General features: G+C 52.3%; 1 protein-coding gene across 12 annotated transcripts; it reads right to left on the bottom strand.

Annotated features, from left to right (window-relative positions):
• Window positions 1-1,442: 1,442 nt before the first annotated feature.
• On the bottom strand, window positions 1,443-21,914 carry SLC9A5 (solute carrier family 9 member A5). Of its 12 annotated transcripts, XM_032613689.1 has the most exons (18): window positions 20,320-20,411; window positions 18,203-18,392; window positions 17,179-17,481; window positions 15,859-16,022; window positions 15,630-15,708; window positions 15,135-15,312; window positions 14,336-14,556; window positions 13,897-14,099; window positions 13,580-13,669; window positions 13,412-13,482; window positions 12,536-12,665; window positions 11,962-12,050; window positions 11,674-11,800; window positions 11,425-11,493; window positions 7,443-7,613; window positions 6,829-6,898; window positions 6,025-6,159; window positions 1,443-2,891 (listed from the first exon to the last, which is right to left on the bottom strand). In XM_032613689.1, the coding sequence occupies exons 3-18, from the start codon at window positions 17,300-17,302 to the stop codon at window positions 2,419-2,421; spliced, it is 2,394 nt and encodes a 797-aa protein (XP_032469580.1). In that variant the 5' UTR covers window positions 17,303-17,481; window positions 18,203-18,392; window positions 20,320-20,411; the 3' UTR covers window positions 1,443-2,418. The 12 variants fall into 12 exon arrangements, 11 of the variants coding, with proteins under 11 accessions (XP_032469580.1, XP_032469574.1, XP_032469578.1 ...); XM_032613683.1 differs by lacking the exon at window positions 18,203-18,392 and having other exon boundaries at window positions 20,320-21,909; XM_032613687.1 differs by lacking the exons at window positions 18,203-18,392; window positions 20,320-20,411 and adding an exon at window positions 21,268-21,909 and having other exon boundaries at window positions 17,179-17,461.
• Window positions 21,915-21,984: the final 70 nt, after the last annotated feature.

The raw sequence follows: 21,984 nt of genomic DNA, 5'->3' as shown, positions 1-21,984 counted from the left end.
GCTTTCTGCCACCTCCAAAACTCAGTGGGGTTACCCCACCCAAGCCTTTGTGTCCCTGGCTGGTCTCTCCCCAGCACATCACCCACTGCTCCTTGCTTTTCACCATGTGTGCTCCAGATATCTTTTATTCATGCTGCTCTTCCCACCTAGAATGCACCCATGCAATTTTGCCCATGTTGTCAGAGCCCCTCCACACACACACACACACACACACACACACACACACACACACACACACTCATGCTCCTCCCAGAGCCCTCCCAGATTTCCTCAAGGCCTCATATGTTCCTTGGCTTGTAATGTAACACCAATGATGACAAACATAATCCCTTACCATGGGCCAGGCTGTATACTAGGTTTTTACATTTCATCATCTAATCCAGACAGCAGCCTTATGAAGTAAGTATGATTGTTACCTCATTTTAGAGATGAAGACACTGGGGCTCAGAGAGAATATGTGACATACCTACGATAACATAGCCAGTGAGTGAGAGCTGGGACTAACCTCTGGGCCTTAACACTGCCGACTATAAGCAGTGTGAGGGCAAAGCCTAAAAGTCACTCTTCCTTCTCTTCACACCTTCCCCAGGCATGACACAGAAAAAATGTTGACTAAATTTGTAACCTCTGCAGTGTGTTGGGTCCTTCAGATCTGTAAAGATTACACACAGGATGGTGATTACCTACGGCTAGGCAGAGGGTGAGGAGTGACGGCTGATGGTAGTTTCTTTTGGGGACGATGAAAACATTCTAAACTAAGGCTGTGGTGAGGGTTGCACAATTCTGTGAATATGTTAAAGACCACTGAACTGTACATTTTAAATGGGTGAATTTGATGGGGTGTGTGTTAGGTGTCAATAAAGATAGGTACTTTTTTTTTTTTTTTTTAATTTTCCAGCACAGTGGAAATTGAATCTGGGTCTGAGATTTCTGTCCCTAATGTTTCTGGACCCCACAGTATCCAATTTGTGTCAGAAACACTCAAGGTAACCAGCTCCCTTGAGATTGTCCTCCCACCCGCCAGGTGCAGAACATTTCCGTTCATTTGTCCTACACCTCCCTCCGGTGTTTAAGGAAGGCTTATCCGGTCCCAGTGTGTGGTGGCTGCATCTTTGGGCACCTTGGCACCTGACCTCTGGAGTCTCTTTTCCTACAGGTTGTTCCCATTTTGTGGACTCCCAGTTCTGTGACCCTGTGCCCATACAGCAATCACCCGGACTGCAGGCATCCTGTAAGGTGACGTATTGGGAAGGAATGGGAGAGGAGGGAGGGAGGGCCATAGGGCCTAACAGTCCTTCCCAGGACCCCAGGACCCCCCTCCCCATTCTCTATCCAGGAAGCCCTGGGGCAGGGAGTTGGCAGTTTCCATCTCCCTCACCACCTGCCCTCTTGCCTCCTGCCCACACCCCAGAACCCCCAGACACATGGACACAGGACACACATCCATCCAAGAGATGTTTAATGTATCTTAGGTTCAAAGTACAAAATACAGGGCAGGCGCTAACCCCAGGAAAGTCACCTGCCACCCAGTCAGCCCCTTACCACTGCAGCCAGGTATCCCAGCCCCAGAGCAGTGGAGCAGTGGCCCTGGGATACCTGGCTCCTTTCCTGTTTGGGGAATAACAAGGTGACAATGTGGGTGGGAGCCCAGAGACCATCGTCTCCCCTCCTCATAAAACCCAGACCCAAGGATCTGAAAGGTCCAAACTTGGACACAGAGCAGCAGATCCCTCAGAGTAACCCTGGCTAAGAAGCAGCCCTGTTGTGAAGCCTGGCCCAGCCCTGTGGCCATAGTCCTGGAAAAGGAGGAACTATTGCCCCAGTGACTGGCAGCAAAGGGAAGGAGATAAAGCAAGGAGTGGAGACAGATTCTCACTGCCCTAAGCAAATTGATTATGGGTAGCTGACCCAACAGAGCAGCAAAGCCTGCTGCACCTCCCACCCCATACCCTCTGAGGACCAGCCCCTCGCGGAGCCTTCTGTCAGGGTACTGTCCTTCCACTGGCGCTAGGGAGGAGATGGAGGGCAGGAAAGGCCAGTGTCAGCTGAGGAATGATGCCCTTGCTTTGGGGGCAAGAATATCTGCGTAGAGTCACCCCATGAGGACCCTCTGGGGAAGGGGCATCAACTACCTGCATCTCTGGGCCTTGCCCCTAGAAGCTCTGGACTGGGTCTTGAGCCAGGGTAAGGGCCTTACTGAAAGGGAAAGTGGCAGGAGTTAGAAGCAGGGAGGGTGGTGAAAAAGGTCCCTGTGAGGACCAGCCCAGGAGACCCTTCTGACCTGCCCCAAGGGAGCCCAGTTGCTACTTCAGTCCAGGCCCCTCTAGCCCCATGTCAGGTTGAGTGGGCTCCTCTGCCCGTTGTGCAGGGAAGGTTTCCACAGGGGCTCGGCCCCCTGCTCCTTCTCGAGTCCCTGGGCTACAGCCGGCCACCTCTGTTGAACTGGATGCACCAGTGGGAGTTGGCGGTGCCTGGGCTGAGATGAGTGTGGTCCTCGTGTCCCATGAGGGGCTGCAGCTCCTGCTGCTGGGGGATGTCAGCGCTGCTCTCGCTGTGAGAGCGGCCAGCCTTGGCCAGGCTCGTGGGAAAAGCAAAGCTAGGGCGTAGATCAGAAGGCAGGTTGAGAGGGGCCTGGGACTCTTCAGTGACCAGTGAGCGGGGAGGCAGGCGGGTCATAGGTGGGGCCTGGGTACAGGGTGGGGATGCCAGGCTCTCCAGGGACGAGATGCTTTGGTTCCAGCCTGTCTGCATGTCCACGGGCACAATCTTGGTGGTCTCTGAGGACACGTAGACTGCCAGGTCCCCCTGCCCACTCTTCCAGGGCAGCTCCTTCTCTGCACAGGTTGGGGAAGGGGGTATGATGCGTGGGCTTGGACACACCTCAAGGCTCCCTGGGGACAGAGTACACATGCACTCATTACCAATCCAGTGGAATCTTTCTCAAGTATAAGCACACTTTCAATAAATCAGTTCATTCCACAATTGCTGCATAACATCCATGTGTGCAGTTATTTGATGCATGCCTTGCCAAGTGGAAGCGCCACAGCTGGTTTTGCTCCCCATAGTATGCCCAGCACCTAGCACAGGGCTGGGCACATAGCAGTTGCTCAACAAATACCTATTGAACAAATGAAAATAACTAAAGCAAGAGAAAGGGGGATCAAGGCAAGAAAAAACCCATCTACGATCAGCCCTCACCCAACTTGCAGTGCTAGTCTTAAACCACATCCTGCCAAGCCCCATCCCAGGGTGAGACAGCAGCAGAGTGAGGAAGATCTTGAGGCTTGGCCACTGGGCTCCTTGCCTGAGTTCCCACCACAGCCCTTTGGTGCGACAGAGTCCAGGAGTGTGAGCTCATGTGAACCTAACAACAGGCTAAAGCTGTGCCGGCGAGGGAGATGCCAGAGCACAGGGGACCTGAGAATCCCGGAACTGCTGGCAGCCAGCATGGAAGGCCTGGCCGCTGCATTACAGGAAGTCTGAGGTTCTGAAAGAGGAAACCTGCGAAAGAGCAGCCCTCTGGCCACCTACCACCCCTTGTTCTCCAAAGTCAAGCTCAATGCCTTGTGTATAATAGGTGCTCAGTATGTGTCTGCTCATTGATAAAGTCCTGAGCCCTCCAAAAATCTTGACTGAGTATGTTATGAAATGTATTAGTTCTGTGATTGAAAGTAAAACTACCTCTCTTGAAAGACCTGGGATGCTGGATTGAATTTTAACAACAACAAAAACTAAACAAAAAACTTCAGTGTTGGGCTTCCATAGTGGCGCAGTGGTTAAGGATCTGCCTGCCAATGCAGGGGACATGGATTCGAGCCCTGGCCCGGGAAGATCCCACATGCCGCGGAGCAACTAAGCCCGTGCGCCACAACTACCGAGCCTGAGCTCTAGAGCCCGCGAGCCACAACTACTGAGCCCACGTGCCACAACTACTGAAGCCTATGCACCTAGAGCCCGTGCTCCGCAACAAGAGAAGCCACGGCAATGAGAAGCCCGCGCACTGCAACGAAGAGTAGCCCCTGCTCACCGCAACTAGAGAAAGCCCGTGCACAGCAACGAAGACCCAACACAGCCAAAAATTAATTAATTAATTAAAAAAAAAAACTTCAGTGTTCACCTTTAGAGGATGCTGGGGAACTAACTGTTGGTATGAAAACTGATAAATAAAATGAAAAATTCAAGCATTTATCCATTCTTCCCTATATGAACTGCACCTCAGAGTAACCAAGTAATTGATGAAGGTTTTCTTATAGAAGAATTACTGTTAATCAATGCAGATGAAAAAAGAGACATAGAATATCACCACTGTGCAACCCCTAATGAAATGTTGGATCTGGCAGTGATCACCAATGGCTGCCAAGACCGTCTGATGAAAAGTTGACAGGGAACTTGATAATGGATGGATCAAGCCGACAACAGCTAAAGCCTGTTATCAACGTTAACCTCACAAAAAGAGAGACACCCAGATGCTTCCCGGTGTGATGAATGCAATAGGAGGTACAGCATCACCACCTATGAAGTATGCTTACCAGATCTGATCTGGATTTAATTATTGGTTTAGAGGAAATATAAGGGTCAGTGAAACATATTAAATGATGCTTTGGGGATGCAATCAGCAAAATCCAGACAAAGAAAGACTGGGGGACAAAGAATCAGGTTATTTCAATAAATCCAGTGGAAGAAAAAAAGGTATTGGTGGGGGGAACCTATAAATCAGGGTTTTTCAAACTTGACATTATTGACAGGTTGGAAGAGATACTTTGTTGTAGGGGGGCTGTCCTGTGCATGGTAGGATGTTTACCAGCATCCCTGGCCTCTCTACCCACTCACTGCAGAGGTAGCCCTCCAAATGTGACAACCCATGATGTCTCCAGACAATCCCCTAGAGGGCAAAATCCCTCCACCACTACCCTCTTCAGAATCACTGCTGTAGATTAGAAGAGACTTATCAACCGGATTTCATGGGTGGGTCTTCTCTGGATTTTTATTTGAACAAACCTACTGTAAAAAAACATTAAGACAATCAGGGAAACTTGAACACTGACTGGATATCTGATAACAAAGATTTTGGATATGATAATGGTATTGTGGTTATATTTTTAAGAAGAATCCTTATCTTTTAGAGATACATGCTGAAGTATTTTTTGATAAAGTGATAATGATATTTGAGATTTGCTTCAAAAGAATCCAGTGAAGAGAGGGGCATAGTGAAGGGTATGGATGAAATAAGATTGGTTAGGAGTAGATAATTATTGAAGCTGGCTGGTAGATAGATGGGAAGTTTATTTTACTATTCTGTCTATTGTATATTTTGAAATTTTCTATAATATTTTTTTTTTTTTTTTTTGCGTTACGCGGGCCTCTCACTGCTGTGGCCTCCCCCGTTGCGGAGCACAGGCTCTGGACGCGCAGGCTCAGCGACCACGGCTCACGGGCCCAGCCACTCCGCGGCATATGGGATCTTCCCGGACCGGGGCACGAACCCGCGTCCCCTGCATCGGCAGGCGGACTCTCGACCACTGCGCCACCAGGGAAGGCCCTATAATATGTTTTTTAAAAGACACCTAGGGTGCTTGAGCCAACTCAGGCTCCTCTCTCAGGTCAGGCTGCCACCCTCACCGGGTCTGTACCTGAGGGCTGGTGTGCTGAGCATGGGTCACAATGGAGCCTGGTGTTAGGTTTGCTTGTCACCTCGTGTTTCTCGCCAGAGAGTAAAGGGAGGCGGCACGGCAGTAAAAAGGCTTTGGGCTTTGAATCGGGTGGGTTAGGTTCAAATTCTGGTTCTGCTGGCTCTGGACAAGTCCCAAATTCCTTTGAGCTCAGTTTCCCCATCTTGGTTGTTGTGAGGATTGAATCAGATCATGTATGTCAGGTGTCTGACATAAAGGAGATGCTCAGTAAATGCTGGTTGGTGAATAGATGAGCGAATAGGAAGAGGTATTGTCTGGAGTAGAGGCCATCAGTGAAGGGGGAGGAAACCAGCTGCACAGTTCCAGAGGGAGGTAGGCGGGAGGAAGCCATTACCTGAAACTTTGCCCTCTTGGAGAACCTCACTGGTAGCCCGAGCCACAAAGATGATCCCTTCATCGTCCTCCTTCTCTGTCTCCGAACTGTCGCTGTCCTCCTCCTCCTCAGACTCTACGGTTAATATCACAGCAGCTGGAGAGGGACAAGAGCCAAGTGGGGTTGGCCACCAGCAGCTGCCTCTTGGTACTGCACAACTCCAAGCCGGACCCCCTGTCCACCCAGGTAGAGCCTGCAGTTGGCAGGGACACCTGCTTTGTCCTGTGGCTATTACAGCACTGGCCTATGGAGTTGGGTGTTTGAGAGGAAGGGAGGTGGGGCTGCAGAGCTGAAGGAGGCAACAGGGAAAGCCAAGTCCTCAGAGGAAGCCATCAGGAAAGTCACACTTTCCAGCTCCCCCATCATCTCTCAGCCCCAGATCCCATTGTCAACTGGAAGCGTAAACATCTGGAGGGCTGGAAGGCCCATCAGGGTGCAGCTCATCCAAACTCCTGGTTTTATAGACGGGGACACTAGGGTTCACCCATCCTTCAAGGCCCAGACCAAGCTCCCCCTTTTATGACACCTTCTCCAAGTCCTCAAGGCCTGTAACCTGTAGTTAGCTATCTGATGTCACAGATGTCTAATAACTGCTTAGATATGTTCAGCTTTGAAATCAAGTATGCCCATCTAGTCCCTGAGGGGAAGAGCCCCAGTTTATGGTATTGAATGCTGTACAGAGGAGGTCCTTCAGGCTTCTGGCTGATGGGCCCCTGCCCTTTCCCTCCCTATCCCATCCTCAACTCCACCCCACTCCCTGCTTGCCTGTGTCCTGGAAGCCCAGGTCTCGAGGAGGTTTCCCATTTGTAGCCTCCGTGTTAGCCATGCCATCCTTCTAAGGACCAAAAAACAAAAAAACAAAAAACCCTAAGCCTCTGGCCTGGCTCCAAACTCCAACCCTGTCGTCTGGTGGGGTCAACAGGACAGGTCTTCCTGATGCAGCAGGGAAGGGAATCTGTCAATCCCAATGGTTCTACCATCCCTTGACCCCACCCCCACCCCCACCCCCGCAAGTGTGGAGTCTGACATGCCCCAGCAAGGACACTCAGTACGTCAGCTTGGGCTGAATAAGGAGCTCATGGAGTCCCCCCAACGAGGAATCTGCCTTTCTCCTGCACATTTCACCTCTGGTAGGTGGTCCTGCTGCCTCCCAGCATGTGACCACATGGACAAGAGGCTGATCTCCTTCTGAAGCCCTTGCCTTCCCCTTCTGGGGCTCCAGGAAGATGCAAAAGGGAACCTAAGCTGCTGCAGCCCCCAAGTCCCTGAGAATTATCCATCTAAGGGGGCCCCCTGGGCTGGATTCCAATACTTGGGAGCTCAAAACTGCGTGCCGTCAGCCTGCAGCTGCAGACAGGAGTCCCAGAGAAAGCACATGCCTTCTTGCGGCCGGCCTTGCGGGGTCGTGGCTTGCTCTTGGTGAGGCAGATGTTGTGCTTGGTGGGCTTAAAGGACTCCAGCCGCCGCTTCATGTTCTGCTGGAAGACCTCCTTGTCCTGGCGCTCCTGCGCATCCTCAGAGATGAAGTGGCGGCTGCAGCTGGCTTTGTACTGACAATGACAGCCCCGCCCTGCCGTGAGGCTGGGTGTCCCGGCCTCCCACAGGGACCCCAGGCCACAGCCCCATGTTCACCATAGCTCCTGCCGGCCCACTGTTGCCAGAACTAGCCATGGATTGAAAAAACAAAACAAAACAAAAAATACAGTAGGGACCCAGCCAGACTCTATACTCTCTATATGCTCAGTTCACTGGGGCAAAACTTTCCTTTATCCCAGAACCTGTTCCCTCAAATTTGGCTTTCCGTATTCCCTACTGCCCTCTCCCAGTTCTCTCTGATCTGAAGTGACAAGAGGCAGGGGACCCTGTGTCTTGTCCCTCAGGGCTACTGTGAGACCAAGGGGGGCATTTCCTTCTTTGCACCTCTGTTTATCTGAGCCTGGTCCACATGCCTGGCCCATTTGCCTCCTTTTACCTACACAGGACTCTCTGTCCAGCTGGAACTCTCCAGCTAGCCAGTTCTACAGCCACCACCGTGACTCCGCAGGCTGCACTTTGAACTTCCATGACTACCTGTCTTGATACCTTCGACCCCCTCAGTCCCACAATACCTGAATTGGTGTCCAATTCAGGACCACCCCCATCTCCTCTTTCCAATTCTTTCTCATAAAGACCAAGCCCACTACACACTCACTTAGACTGTCTCCACCTCTGCCCTTGACTGCTGAGAGGCCTTTTCATAACCTAGTGGTAACCCCCCAAAGTACTGCCCACATGTTCCCAGTCATTTGTCTTGCCTCACATCCCCAGTCTGGTCCCTTTCCTTTGCCTCATATTTCCTGCTTCCCTGAGCTGGATCTAAGAGCCCCCTTTAAGTCTCCTCCCAGCTGCCCTCTTCTACGCGCTCACACAGAGGTGCCCCTCTCTCCTGGGCATGCGGGGGCCCAGCTCCTTCACAGGGCTCCTCACTCCCCAACCCAGGCCTCCGCTTTGCTTAGCTCACTCCCTGCCTCCAGCAGTTCCCTGCTCTGCTCCCTCCTCCCTCCCGGTCCTCCACTCTCCTGCATCTTCAATCCTTCCCTCGACTCTGGCCCCCCTCCCTCTGCTTTTAAGCATGCTCCTGCCCTTACCTCCTTGAAAAAGGCCTTTCCATTGATACCATTGCTTCGCTTTTGCTGCCAGACTTTTACACTTACATTCTGACACTTCCCCTAGTACCCATTCCTTGACTATCAGAGAAACAGCTCCATGTACATGTATAGCTGATTCACTTTGTTATAAAGCGGAAACTAACACACCATTATAAAGCAATTATACTCCAATAAAGATGTTAAAAAGAAGAATAAAAAAAGAAATGCAAACTAAAAATAAAATACAGCTCCAGGGGGGTTTGCCTGATTACAACTTCAATGTGCTGCTTTCTCCCTGGTCAGCAGTGCCATGGCCTCTGGTTAGGCAACATCTGTGCAACGTCCAGCCCTCCTTATGCCCCAGGCCTCCAAGACACCATCTGCTACTGCCCCTCCAAGGGCTCCTTCTCTCTCCTCCACTGGCTCCCCTTCCTTTTCTTACATGTGCATTCCTCAGTGTTGTCCTTGGCCCCCCTCTCTCCCCTCTAAATGCCCTCCCCAGTGAAAGTGTCCTCGCTCAGCGCCAGCTAGCCCAGGGATACATCTGTGTTTCCCAAACATCAGCCATCAGACCAGCTACATGTGAATCCCCTCAGGGGACTTATTAAGAGCAGATTCCTCATCCCATTGCACACTACAGGATCAGACTCTCCAGGAGAAGCCAGGAATATGTATTCTAGCAAGCTCCCTGGGAGATTCTGATGTAGCCAGGCCAGGAAACCTCTGATATAGATTGCTTCCAAATCTTTATCTCCAGCCCGTATCTCTCTCCTAAACTATAATCTTATGTTTCTAACTGCATACTAGATACTTCTGTCTCTCTCTGATGATATTTCTGTGAAGAACATGAGGAATTATGGATTGTGTTCTGGCATAACTAAGTGGATTTAGAACTGGTTGAGTAACCATACCCAAAAAATTCTTGATCAAGGTCAGTCTGGAGGAAAGTCTTTAGTAGCATGCCACAGGGCTCTGTCCTCAGCTCTATCCTGTTCAACATCTGTATGTTGATTTTGATGAATACAAAGTTAACAGGCTTAGCAAATTTTCCTATGATGTGAATCTGAGGAGATATTTGGTGGCAGACATGGGATCCAAACAATGGAATGATGGGCTAAATCAAATAAGATGACATTTAACAGGGATAAACACAATCTTAATCCAGTTTTTTTTTAAATTGACTTCACAAGAACTGGTTGGACTGAACCATTGACCAATCTTACACACACACATCCACAGACAGTCATTATGTACTTCCTGATGTAATACAATAAGAAATACACAGCACACCTATCGAATGTTCCTGAATACAACCTGGCCTCCAGATTTAACTACCAAGAAATACAGTATGTAGAGGAACATGTTAAACACCACCACTGGAATGCAATCAGCAGAATCTGTAAAATGGAACATTCTCTGAGATAATGGATCCAGTTTCTTCAGTAAGTAAATAATGAGAAAAAAAGGAAGACAAAACTATCACAGATTTTTTTTAAAAAATAGAGACATGTTTACTAAATGCAAACTGTGGACTTTATTTGGATCCTGACTTGAACAAACCAGCTGGAAAAAGGTATTTATTGGCCACTGGCTGGATATTTGAGGTGAGAAGGAATCACTGTTATTTGTTGTAAGTGATAAGGGTACTATGGCTTTTTTTTTAAAAAGAATTCTTGCCACCTAGAGATACATATGGAAATAGTTAGAGATGATATGATGTCTGGAGTTTGCTGTAAGATAATAAAGTGTAGCTGGGGCGTAGCGGGGGACAGAATGTAACAGAATTGACCATGCATTGAAAATTATTGGAGGTGAGTGGTGGTTAAATGAGTTATTCTCTCTAGTTTTCTGAACGACAGAAATTTTCCATAAGAAAAAAGTAAACAAAACCAAAAAAACAAACAAACAAAAAACCCCACAGGTTGGATGCAACAGGGTTTAATAGTCATTAACTGAGGAAGACATGGTGGGTTGCCTGACTGTAAGGACAATATGGGGCCTCAGGGTGGTGAGCCAAAGCTGGAGGGATTCTGGGCTGTGAAAAGAGAATGGCAAGTTCCAGAACTAGAAAGGTGAAAGAGCCCCTGTGCCAAACGCAGGCCATGGCAGTGAAAGCCCAGAGTCCTAACCACTAGGCTACCAGAGAACTCCAAGAGCCCTCATTTCTAATGACTAAAGAAGGCACACCAAGGACAGGAGCTGCTGGCCTGAGGGCAAGGAGGCCTGTGTGGAAGGAAGCTGTTTTGAAACCTTTGCAGACTTACTCTGCAGAGCTGCAGAGAGTCAAATCAGGACCAGTGGGAGAAAATTAAAGGAAACCAATCTGTCTCAGCGGTAGAAACAGCCTTGACTGTTAAAGCTGCCAAGAATGGTAACAGCTGGCTTCTCATTTCAAAAAGGTTCAAGGTAATGGCTTGCTGCCCCCTTGTGGGGTTGCAACAGATTCCTTCCTGTATGGGTTGGGCCTTTCCAACCCCAAAGCTTCATGACCTGCATTGGACTAAACTCACATTACCTAAAACAGATGTCTGCCTCCCCCAGGTTAAGGTGGTCCTGCAGGCGGCTTCCTCAGCACTCCTGTTCTGTGACCCCATCAAGCCCTCTGTATCTCCTGCTCTCCTCTTCCTGGCTGATCACACAGTTCTTTGTGCTCCTCTCCCTTCCGACCACCCGGGTCTAATCCACAGTGGTTCACTCCAGCTTCCCAACTGGCTCTCCCAGCCTCTCAACTCACCCCCTCCAGTTTGATCTGCCCTCTGCTACCAGAGAAGACATTCTTAAACAGCTCTTGTAACAGGCCAACCTTTCTCAAAAAAAAAAAACAAAAAAAAAACTAAAGGTTATAACCAACAAGATGAAGCCCACACTCTTCAACTGGGCATCCATAGCTCTCCACAAGCTGGTGCCAGCTGCCTCTTGAGCCTTCCATTGTGGCCTCCCCAGACAATGCTCCCCCTCAGAACTCTGCCCTGCCTGTTCTCACCCTGTAGCGAGGTTTGTAAAGGCCTCCACAGAGCAGGTGGTGCATCACAGCATCCTCACGGTCCCGGCCGCTGCGTACTGTGTCAATCACCTGCAGATCCAGACATGCTCCACTGCCACTCTCCCTCCTGCAGGAGGGAGGAGACACGTGTGCTAGGGACGGGCCAGGAGGCACAGGCCAGGGGAAGGGCAGAAGCAAAGGTGCTCACAAATCTTCCCCAGAAGGGATTCAGAGAGAGGGCGTAATAGAGAGGAGCTTGAGGAAGGGGGAGGGGGCTCAAGGACTTACAGCAGGTTGGTGACAGAGGTTTCTGCCACAGAATTGCGGCTGGGCATAGAGGGCAGAGTGAGCCCGGTGGAGGACAAGACGTGGCCTCCCTGCAGGGGCCAAGTCAGAGGTCAAAATGGCAATCAGATGAAAGGTGGCCCAGACAATCAGAGGGTAATAAAAAGAATAACAATGGTTAACACACTTTGCTCTTTTGAAGTTCCAGGGACTGTGCTAGGCACTTTTTATACTGAATCTACAAAACTCTGACAGAGGTACTTTTACTCGTGCTTTCTTACAGTTGAAACTGAGGCTCCGAGAGGATAAGTGACTTACCCAAGGTCACAAGTGTGAGATGATAAGAACTGAACCACATCTCCTGACTCCAGAGTCCAGCTGTTTCCCACCTTCCTGTACTGCCTGCTAGACTCTACATGTCAGCATCAGGCCAGGCTCGTTCCTGCAGCTGCCACTTCACAAGACTATGGAGTCTGCTGGGAATTCCCAACTCCCTGCTCAGGGCCTGCCTGCTTGTCACCGCTTCCTGCCTTGCCCTGCTGGCCACCTGCCCACCCACCATTGTCTGCCGGCCCACCTGGTCCACGAAGCTGATGGCATCCCGGATGTTGAGTCTGTAGTACACATCCCAAATCTGGTCCCGGATGCGGTAGGCTGACCGCCGCATCAACAGCTGACTCAGGTACTTCTTATCAAACTGCTCCCACCTACAGAGGATGCCAGGCCCGGTCCTGAGTGCCATCCCTAAGGCCTGGGCGGCTGGCCCTTCCTCAGACAGGGCAGGGGCACCGCCAGCGCTGGGCCTATGTCTCTTGGTGTGGGCATCAGTCAGGGAGAATCTTGAAGCTGGTCCCTGCCCTTACGGAACTGACAGTGTTGTAGGAAAGCCTGACATTAATGAAGTTATTACATATAACTGTAAAATTACAACCATGGTAAGAACTATAAAGGATAATTATAGAGTATGATAGGGATTTGTCCTAGTCAGGGAGGCCAAGGAAACCTCCCTAAGGACTTGATGCCTGTGGTAAGATCTGAAGGATGAATAGAGGTTAAGTAGGTGAGAGGGAGGCAAAGGAATGTTCTAGTAGAAAGAACAACATGTGCACATGTCCCAGTGGCCAGGGCCGGGGGAGCATGGTGGGTTCTGAGTTTCTAAAACAGGGTTCATTTCATTGGCAGACAGATAGTCAAAGACACAGCTGAGCACAATGCGGCTGGTGTCTGGAGGTGCCAGACCATGCAGGGCAGAGCACGCAGGCCTCACTGGGAGCCTTGTCTTATCCTGAGAGTACTGGGACACCAGTACTGCCAGTACTGCCCGAAGGGCTTCAGGAAGGAGTTGCCCAGCCTGAGCCTGACTGTGTCCCTCCTCAGAAGTGTGCACATCCCCCATGCTGCCCTGGCTGGTGAGGCTGCCGCTGCTGAAGGAGCCTCGGAGCAGCTCCCTCACCTGTCCCTCCAGTAGTGATAGCCATGGTGCCCCACAACGTCCTCCACTGCAGCCAGAATGTGGTCAAAAGTCTAGAAGGGGGGTGGGTAGGGGGACCGGATCAGGACTCTGCTCAAAATAGGAGAAGGGAGAGAGGGACAGGCGGAGGGATGGGGTTCTGGTACCCACGTGCTCATGCAGCTCCTGGTTCAGGGTAGGTTTGTGATGCTCACTCCTCTTCACCTTCAGCCACTTGACCAGTGGCTTGATGGTCAGGCCCTACGGACAGGCAGCCAGTGAGCCCTGCCCTGTCCAGTTCCCTGCTGCCTTTCCCTCCTCATAGTTAGGCCTCAGCTTCTGTATCCCCACCTCACTGCACTCAAGGTCTGGGAAGTCAGGCCCCCCTGCCTCCCACAAGAGGAAGAGGAGCCCCTCTCCCATAGGCTCTAAGCCTCCCCCAGGGCCTGCCAGACCCTCTCCCCATCCAGCCTCGTGGGCGCTCCCACCTGCACGATGACTGTGAAGAAGACCACCACAATAGTGGTGGCTACAAAGTAGTCCTTGGCAGGGATCTTGGTCCTGTCCAGGAGGATGACGAGAGCGAAGGCCACAGCCCCCCGCAGGCCCCCATAGGACATCACCACCTGGTCAATCTTGTCCAGAGGGACCAGCCGGAACTGATTCAACACCCACGTCTGCAGGACTACGCCTACAGCAGGAGGGAGGCCAGTGGGAGCAGGGTGTTGGAGGGCACGCCTACAGCAGGAGTGGAGGGCGCTGGGCATGGATGGCACCAAGTATGTGGGCTAAGGTCTGACGGGCTGGGAGGGGTGAGCAATAAGGGGAGGCTTAGAAATTGTTGTCAAGGATGTGGACTCAGACTGGGAGATGAGCTGGGAGGGTGGGCAGGAAGGAGGGTGGGAAAGCAGAGGGTGCCGGCAATACCGAGGGCTCGGAAGAACAGGATGAAGAAGAGGGTGCCCAGCACCAGCCCAGAGTCCCAGGCCCACTTGGAAGAGTCCACGGCCGAGATGCCAAGCAGCATGAAGATGATGGTCTCAGCGCAGCTGGCTAGAGTCTTCATCGTGTACTTGACAGCTGTGCGGGACTTATGGGAGATGTTGGCCTCCACGTACTTCTTACAGCCCAGGCCACACATAGTCACCCTGGGAGAGGAATGGAGAGTTAGGGCAAGTGGGGAGGGGCCACAGGAAGCACAGCCCTTGGGGTTTGAGCATGCACAGGAGAGGGTGTTGCCCATCACAGGATGTCAGATTCTCAGAGCCAAAGCCCAGGGAGGCATGGAAGCCATCCAAGGGTAGGTAGTGGTGGTCCTGGGATAAAAGGCTCCGAATCTCCAGGCTTCCCTCTCGGTGCCTTCTGGAGGGGGGAGGTGGGAGAAACATGCTCTGACTAGCGCACTGTCTGAGGCACCTTTTAGAGTTCTGTGGCCACCAGAGCCAGTAGCACCAGGCCTCAAAGTCCACTTCCAGCTCAGCCTACACCCCAGAGAGCACTTTAAGCAGAGGAATTTTGGGTTCTGGGGTGCCCAGGACAGCCCTAGAGTCAGGTCCTGGAATGTTACCTGAGGCTTAGTATCTCCCCAGGGGAGTCTGAAGCTCCCACTCCCACAAGGGCTCAGGGAGACCTATGGACTCCTCCGGGTCCTGCTTCTGTCCATGTGAGGGCGACCATCTCCAGTGCCCCCTCCCAGCTGCCTGCCTGCAAGGCCCCCAGGACTCACGCAAGAATGGCGGAGAGCGAGGCCATTTCAGCAGTAAGGTAGGCTGCGTAGGCGAGGAGGAAGACCAGCAGAGGCTCGATGATGCGGACCCGCTTGGTGAAGCGTGTGGTCAGGGCCAGGAGGAAGGCAAAGACTAAGCCCACGGCTGCCCCGCCCAGACTGACCACAAACAAGGAGGCTGGGGGAGGAGTGGGTTGTCAGCATGACCCCTGGCCCGGACCCCACCAGGGCTGACAAGACTGCTGCCTGGCAGGGAGTGGAGGATGATGCCCACTGTGCATGCCCACTGTGCTCCCCAGGGGTCAGGGTCCCAGAGCTAGGATTCCAGGAAAGGCCCTCCTTCTCAGGTTCTCAGGGCCCTATTTCTCCATACATGAGGGAAGGGAATGAGGCAACCCGAGCAGCGTCCTCTGTCCTGACGCGGTGGGGGGCAGGGGCTCAGCAACCCAGGGGAGGCAGACCTCCAGTGCCCGCCAAGAGGGAGGAAATACTGACCGACTCCCTTCAGGTAGTCAGTGGCCTGCACGTTGGCAGAGCCCATCTCCACAAAAGAGTTGCAGACCTTGTACAGCACCTAAGCGAGAAGAGGAGCATCAGGAGCGGCGGGGGAAGGTGGCAGCCTGGACTGCGTGGAGACGGTGAGGCAGGGCCCGGGGAGGAGTGGGGCCTGGTCAGAGCATGGCAGCCTGGGGTCAAGGAACGGCAGCGAGCCGAGCACTCTCACCACAGTAACTGCATCGTTGAGCAGGGACTCGCCGAAGACGATGATAAAGAGGGTCTCGTTGACGTGCACCTCCTCAAAGACAGCCAGCACGGCCACGGGGTCCACTGCTGAGATGAGGCTCCCGAACAGCAGGAAGTCCAGCAAGCCAGCCTGCACTCTAGGGGCTTTCGAGGGACAGCAAATGGTGAGGTACTGAATTGCCTACAGCAGTCCCTGTGACAAGCCCAGACTCCAGCCCCACTATTAAAACAAGTATCCCCAGAGAGGACCTGGGACGGTGAAGAGAGCGTCGGCCTGCAGGTCAGGAGACCTTAGGTCTTGAGCCTAAGGCCTGCCTTTGCCACTTACCAGCTCTGTGATGTTGGCACTGTCATTGTCACATGACTTCTCATAGGCCATGCCTCCTCATGTGCCTGCCTAACAGTACTGCTGCAAAAATCAACCCAGGAGATGGCTACGAGAGCTCTATGTAACCTGGAAAGCTAAGGTGGCACTGACAGTAAGAACTGCAGCAACAGTAATACTAACCACCAGCAGGTGGAAGTTGGCTGCTGACTGGCTTTATTCGGGAGAAGAACGAAAGGGAGTGCTTTCTCCCACACCGGTGGTTCTCAGCCTAAGGAATTCGACATGTCTGAATTATCAACATTCAGGCTTGAATGGATTTGGGGGCCAGGGAATGAGGAAGAAGGGAGCAGGACAGGGCAGCCTGAAGGCAAAGAGCCTCAGGAAAACAGACCTCTCCTGCTCACTTTGGACCTGATACCGAATGAGTTTAAGGGCCTCTATTTCCTCATCCCTTAAAGTGGGACAAATTATAACCCCGGCAAGGTTGCTATGAAGAGCCAGTGGGATGAGTAAAGAGAGAACACCCAGTGTAGTGTCTTGCATTCTGTGGATGTATAATATGTATTTATTAAAAATAATAATAAAAACAGAAAACCACCCTGATGTGACCTGGGCAGAGCCCTCACAGGAAAGGTGAGCTGTGCCTCAGGGGAGCCAGGCTGGCAAGTGGCAGTATGGTATCAGGGCAGGAGGCAGCCAGAGTCCCAGCCTTGGCAGCCCACACACAGCTGGGAGCCAGGCCCCTACTCAGCTGTCATCTGCAGAAGCCCAGACTCATCTGGCAGGGACCTAAATGAAGGCTGAAGGCCCATCTGGAGCATTGCCTCACACTCCAGTTGGGAGGGACCTAAGATGGAGCTCTCAGGGCATGGCTGTCATCAACATAGGATCTTCAGAGCTGGAGGAGAAGGGAGTTGGGTGATGAGGCTGGCATAGCCTCCCGCTACCAGTCCAGGTCTTAAGGTCACTCACCCACAAGTCCAGCCTGCTGCAGGCCCCAGAGGGCAGCACCTGTCGTGAAGGCATTCCAGAGTGTGCCCACCACAGCGTAGGTGAGGATGGCGCCCAGGTTGTCAAAGAATAGCCGGCTAGGCATGAAATAGCCCGAGTCCAGCACGATAGGAGGCAATAGGAAGAGGAAGAAGGTGCCTGGCTCCAGCTGGTATTCAGCTTTCTTGGCCACAGCCAAGACAATGCCCCCCAGCACCAGTCCCAGCAAAATCAGCAGGCAGCTCTCAGGGACCAGAGACGTCACCTTCCGAGACAAGTGAAACACTACAATGCAAGAAGAGGGCAAGAGGTATCAGCTTATGGGATGCATGCGCGCGCACACACACACACAAACACACACAGACACACACACACACACACACACACACACACACACACACAGTGGCCTATAACCTCCCAATCTTAGAAGTTTATTCAAGGTCGAGACCCCTGACACTGGGACCAAGGAAGAAGAAACATTCAGGATTGCTAGAATCTCCAGCCTCCAGGGCTTCAAATCCCCCACTGCAGCCAAAGTTGTCTGTTTCTTGGTGCTTCTGTCATGGTAACCTAGACCTTTGCTTACTTTTTCCACCTCTGGAAATGCCCCCTCCTCTCTACTCTCATCCTTGAAGGACCTCACCTTTCTCTGATCTCCCTTATCCATTGCCATTATTTGAATCTCAGCAAATACTAGGTATATTTTTATGCATAACACAGCTGTAAAAATCAGGACCTCTGGAGTCAGGCTGCCTGGGTTTAAAGCCTAGCTCTTCCATTTACTAGTTCTGTGACCTTGGAGCAAATAACTTCACCTCTTTGATTTTCAGTTTTCCCATCAGTAAAATGGGGATAAAAACAGTAATGATCTCATAGGATTGTTGTAAGGTTTAAGTAAGGCAGTCTACTCAAAAGCACTTAGCCCAGTGGTTTACAGTAAGCACTCTATAAATGTTACCTATTATTGTGCCCTGCCTCTCGAGCTAGACCATAATGCATAACATACCTCCTAGGAGCACTGTAGACCTCCTAGCCCAATGTGCTTTTCATTATATAGGCTCACTAAGGAGGACTCAGTAGTTTAAAAAGCATTAAGTTTAGCAGTCAGAGATCCAGTTCTTCTTCTGGCTCCATTCCTTCCTAATTGTGTGATCTCAGGCAAATTACTTAATTTACCTGAATTCCAATTTCTTCTCCTGTAATATGGGAAAAGATACCCATCACACAGGGTGAGGATAAAATGATATAGTGTGAATTTTCCTAGCAGAATGTCAGACACATAATAGGATCTCAGCAAATGTTAATTCAATATGACTCTGAGAGAAAATAATAACAGATCTGTCCCTAGGAAAGAAGAGGAGGTTTTCTAGCCCTATTGCCACTCCTACCTTTGCCTCCTAATATAAACTGTTTTGGCTTTCCCTTGGGACCTGAGACCAGATGAGCACCTCTCCCCAGACAATCCCTAGAGTGGTAGGTAGTGAGGGAAGCCTCTGTGTTAGGCTGTGTGAGACCCAATGCCAAGACAGTGCCCTTTGGAAGCTGTACCCAGAGAGCCTAGGGTAGTGCCTGGCACATGGTGGGATCTACATAAATATTTGGTGAATAAAAGGGAAAAAAAATCTCCTGGTAATGAAGCTGGGGGAAGGTATCTCTGAACATTCTACCCATCTCCCCTGCCCCCATTCCCAAGGATTTTGTTTTGTTTTGTTTTGTTTTGTTTGATGAGAAAAAGGCTCTCTTCTACCTCCATAGGAGATGTCATCCAAGCTAGAAAAAGCACTATGATTTATGGGGGAAACTACAGTCATTGCTGTAAACCCTAAATAAGACAAGAACTCTCCAACTGGCAGACTTCTCAGCAAACCCAATTCTTGGCTCCCAAATCTGAGGCTCCTCCCACCTTGCTCTCATTGCTGCCAGGCCCTAAGGTGAGCTCAGCCATAGCTCTTCCCACACTCATCCCTACCTTTGGTCCCCCTTTCCTCTCCTTCAGGGACTTTATTCCATCCTTATCTCCAGAGCATGTATTAATCCCAGTAAAAAACCCTTCACAAAAGCTGTTCTCTGACAGCACTAGGCTCCCTGAGGGCATTTCAAGCCCCATTTTCCATTATTAATGGACTGCCACAGCAGAGTGGAGAGTTCTTCTGTTCCTGCCCAGCCCCCAGCCCCAGCTGTGTCCCTGGGGGGAGAAGGGGGCAAATCCTAGACTGTGTGATTCCTACATGAAGACTGTATTGGTGAGACTGGAGTACAGGCTGTGCCTGCATAGATGGGGAGTGAGTAGCAACGGCTCAGCTATAATTAGTCACCCCCACAGCAGAGCCTGCACAACAGGGAGAGGGAGGAGGGTCTGTGGTGGGAGGAGGGACCACTGGCTGCTCAGAAGTGGGGAGGAAGGGGCAGAGACAAGGAAAAGCAGCTCTATTCAAGGAAAGGAGTCTGAAGCACAACCTTTATTGTGCAGACTGAAGGAGACTGGATGTATGAAAGCATCCAGTGCAGGCAGTGCAGAGTATAAAGCCCCAATAAATGGAAGTTTCTTATATCCTGAGGAGGGAAGAAGGTAGACCTGAATTGGGGCGGGGGGCACAGCTAGGCACAAGAAGGGGCCACCTTTAGGGGAGCAGAGGGGGGATAGAGGAAAAGTGGCAGTTTAGTATCCCAAGAGAATGGACACTTGGCGGTGGCCTCCAGGGAAGGCTGCTTCCTCAGAACCAGGATGCCTGGGTTTGTAGGAGAACACCATCCCCTCAATGTCCCCACACGTCTTCACTGCTGACAGAAGCTTTCAGGAGGCTGGGGATTGGTGGAGGAGAGCCCAGATCAAAGAGCTTACTTCAAGGAGAAGAGAGGAAAGGGCAAAGGAATCTAGGGATGGGGCTGGAGAGAGCTGGGGCAGACCTTTGAGAAGGCAAATCCTCAGGGCTCCCACTCGAGGAGAAGAGGAGGAGGGAGATCAACAAGAGGAGGCGCAGAAACAATGTGAGAGCCTGGATTTGTGGAATCGGAAGCTAGGTCGGGGCACTCTGCAAGAAGCCGGCCCGGATCTGGGGACTAGGGGTTGGGGGCGGGTCCAATGACGGCCGCCGGCCCTGGCGCACGCACACACGCACTCACCGATTTTAGCCAGGCTGGCCACCAGGATCCAGAGGGCTACCAGGTAGGGCGCCTCCACCTCGTGCCACTGCCAGCGGAAGAGCGCCAACCCTGGGGGAGGCTCACCCGGCGACCCCGGCTCCTGGGTGGGCTCTTCGGTTGCTCCCGCCCCCGCCAGGGGCAGCCAGAGCAGCGGCAGTGCGGCGCGCAGCATCCTGCCGCCTGCCTAGGAGCCCTCCCGGCACCGCACGGCCGCCGGCCCCGCGTCGCCGCCGCCGCCGCCTACCGGCCGCCCCCGCGTCACAGGCACGTGGGGCCCGCTCCCCCCAATCCCGGCTCCGATACCCCCAAGCCAGGTCCGGACTTCGAGACCCTGCCCCGGGCGTCCGTAGTGCGGACGCCTGCCCCTCCGCTCTAAACCAGTCCCGACTCTGGAAATTCCCCAGTGCAGCCCTTCCCCAAGTCCTGCAACCTATTCCTTCAAGCGCGCTCCCCCAAACTCTCCCAAAACCCTCCCCGACCCGGATTCAGAGCTGTGAGCGGCCACAGCCCTCCAGGGGCACCTCTGCATTCCACCAGCCGGTGGCGACGGTGGCGACGGCCAGCCGCTGGAGTGACCGGGGTCTGCCGGGGGGCGGGGTCCAGGCGGGAGGAGCGCGGCCCCGCCACCGAGAGTGCTGTCAGCGGCCAGCAGCCGGTCCCCGATACCGAGGCCGCGGGCTCCAGCGCTGCCGGGTGCAGACTGGAGGGGCCCCCTTCGGGTCCCCGCCCAGACCAGAGCTGCGCACGCGCACTGGGCCCGTTTTAGAAAGCCGTGAGGGACAACTGTCCCCATCGTCCCCAGAAATCCCAAGGCCCAGATTGGGCCCAGCTCATTCCAGGCTGAATAGGAGGCTGTTCCTCTTCATTTACCAAACCGAGGGACAGCCGGCCTCCCTTTCCCTTAAACTACAGTGTAAAGCTTCTCACCTTTTCCATGAGACAATGAAGGAAACGTATCTTCTTCCCTAAACTATGGAAACCCCAGTCTATCGATTCCCTTCAAACTAAGAGGGATCCACCCAACCTCTTCCCCAAACCTGAGGGGGCATTCGGCTTATCTTGCCCCAAACTGAAAAGGACCGTTTCCACTTTTCATTCAAGCTGAAGGGCAACCCATCCCCGTTCTTCCCTAAAATTGAGGGTAACGTTCTACCTCGCCGCCAAACTGAGTCATCCCATCCTTTTCCCAGAATTAGGGGCACCCTTACCTCTTTTTCCTCCAACTAAAGGTAAATGATCCCACCTCTTCCTTCGAATCGAGTGTAATCTATTTTCACTTCTTGCTCTAAACTGAAAGGGACCCATCTACCTGCTTTCTCCAAATGAGGGAAGCCCATCCACTTCATCCCTCAGCTGAAGGAATCAGGACCTTCTCGCCCCTAAACTGAAGGGGACCTGACGGGCCACGATCCGAAGAAACTTGCACCCCACCTTGCCCTAAAGAGAGCGCAGCCTCACCGCCCCCAAGCCCAAAGAAAGCCTCCCCGTGCTCCGCGCGCTCTCGAAGTGGGTGAGGGGCGCGCGAGCTCGGGTTTTCCCCCAGACTAGCCAGTGAACTAACAGGACCATGATCGCGCCCTCTGAGTGGCTGGCTGCAGTCTCCGCCACCGGCAGCGGTTGCCCACCCCTAGCCTCCGGAGACTA

Source organism: Phocoena sinus, chromosome 19 (genome assembly GCF_008692025.1).
Source record: "Phocoena sinus isolate mPhoSin1 chromosome 19, mPhoSin1.pri, whole genome shotgun sequence".
NCBI lineage: Eukaryota > Metazoa > Chordata > Mammalia > Artiodactyla > Phocoenidae > Phocoena > Phocoena sinus.
The sequence above is the reverse complement of the archived record's forward strand: the minus strand, read 5'-3'. Positions and strand labels throughout refer to the sequence as shown.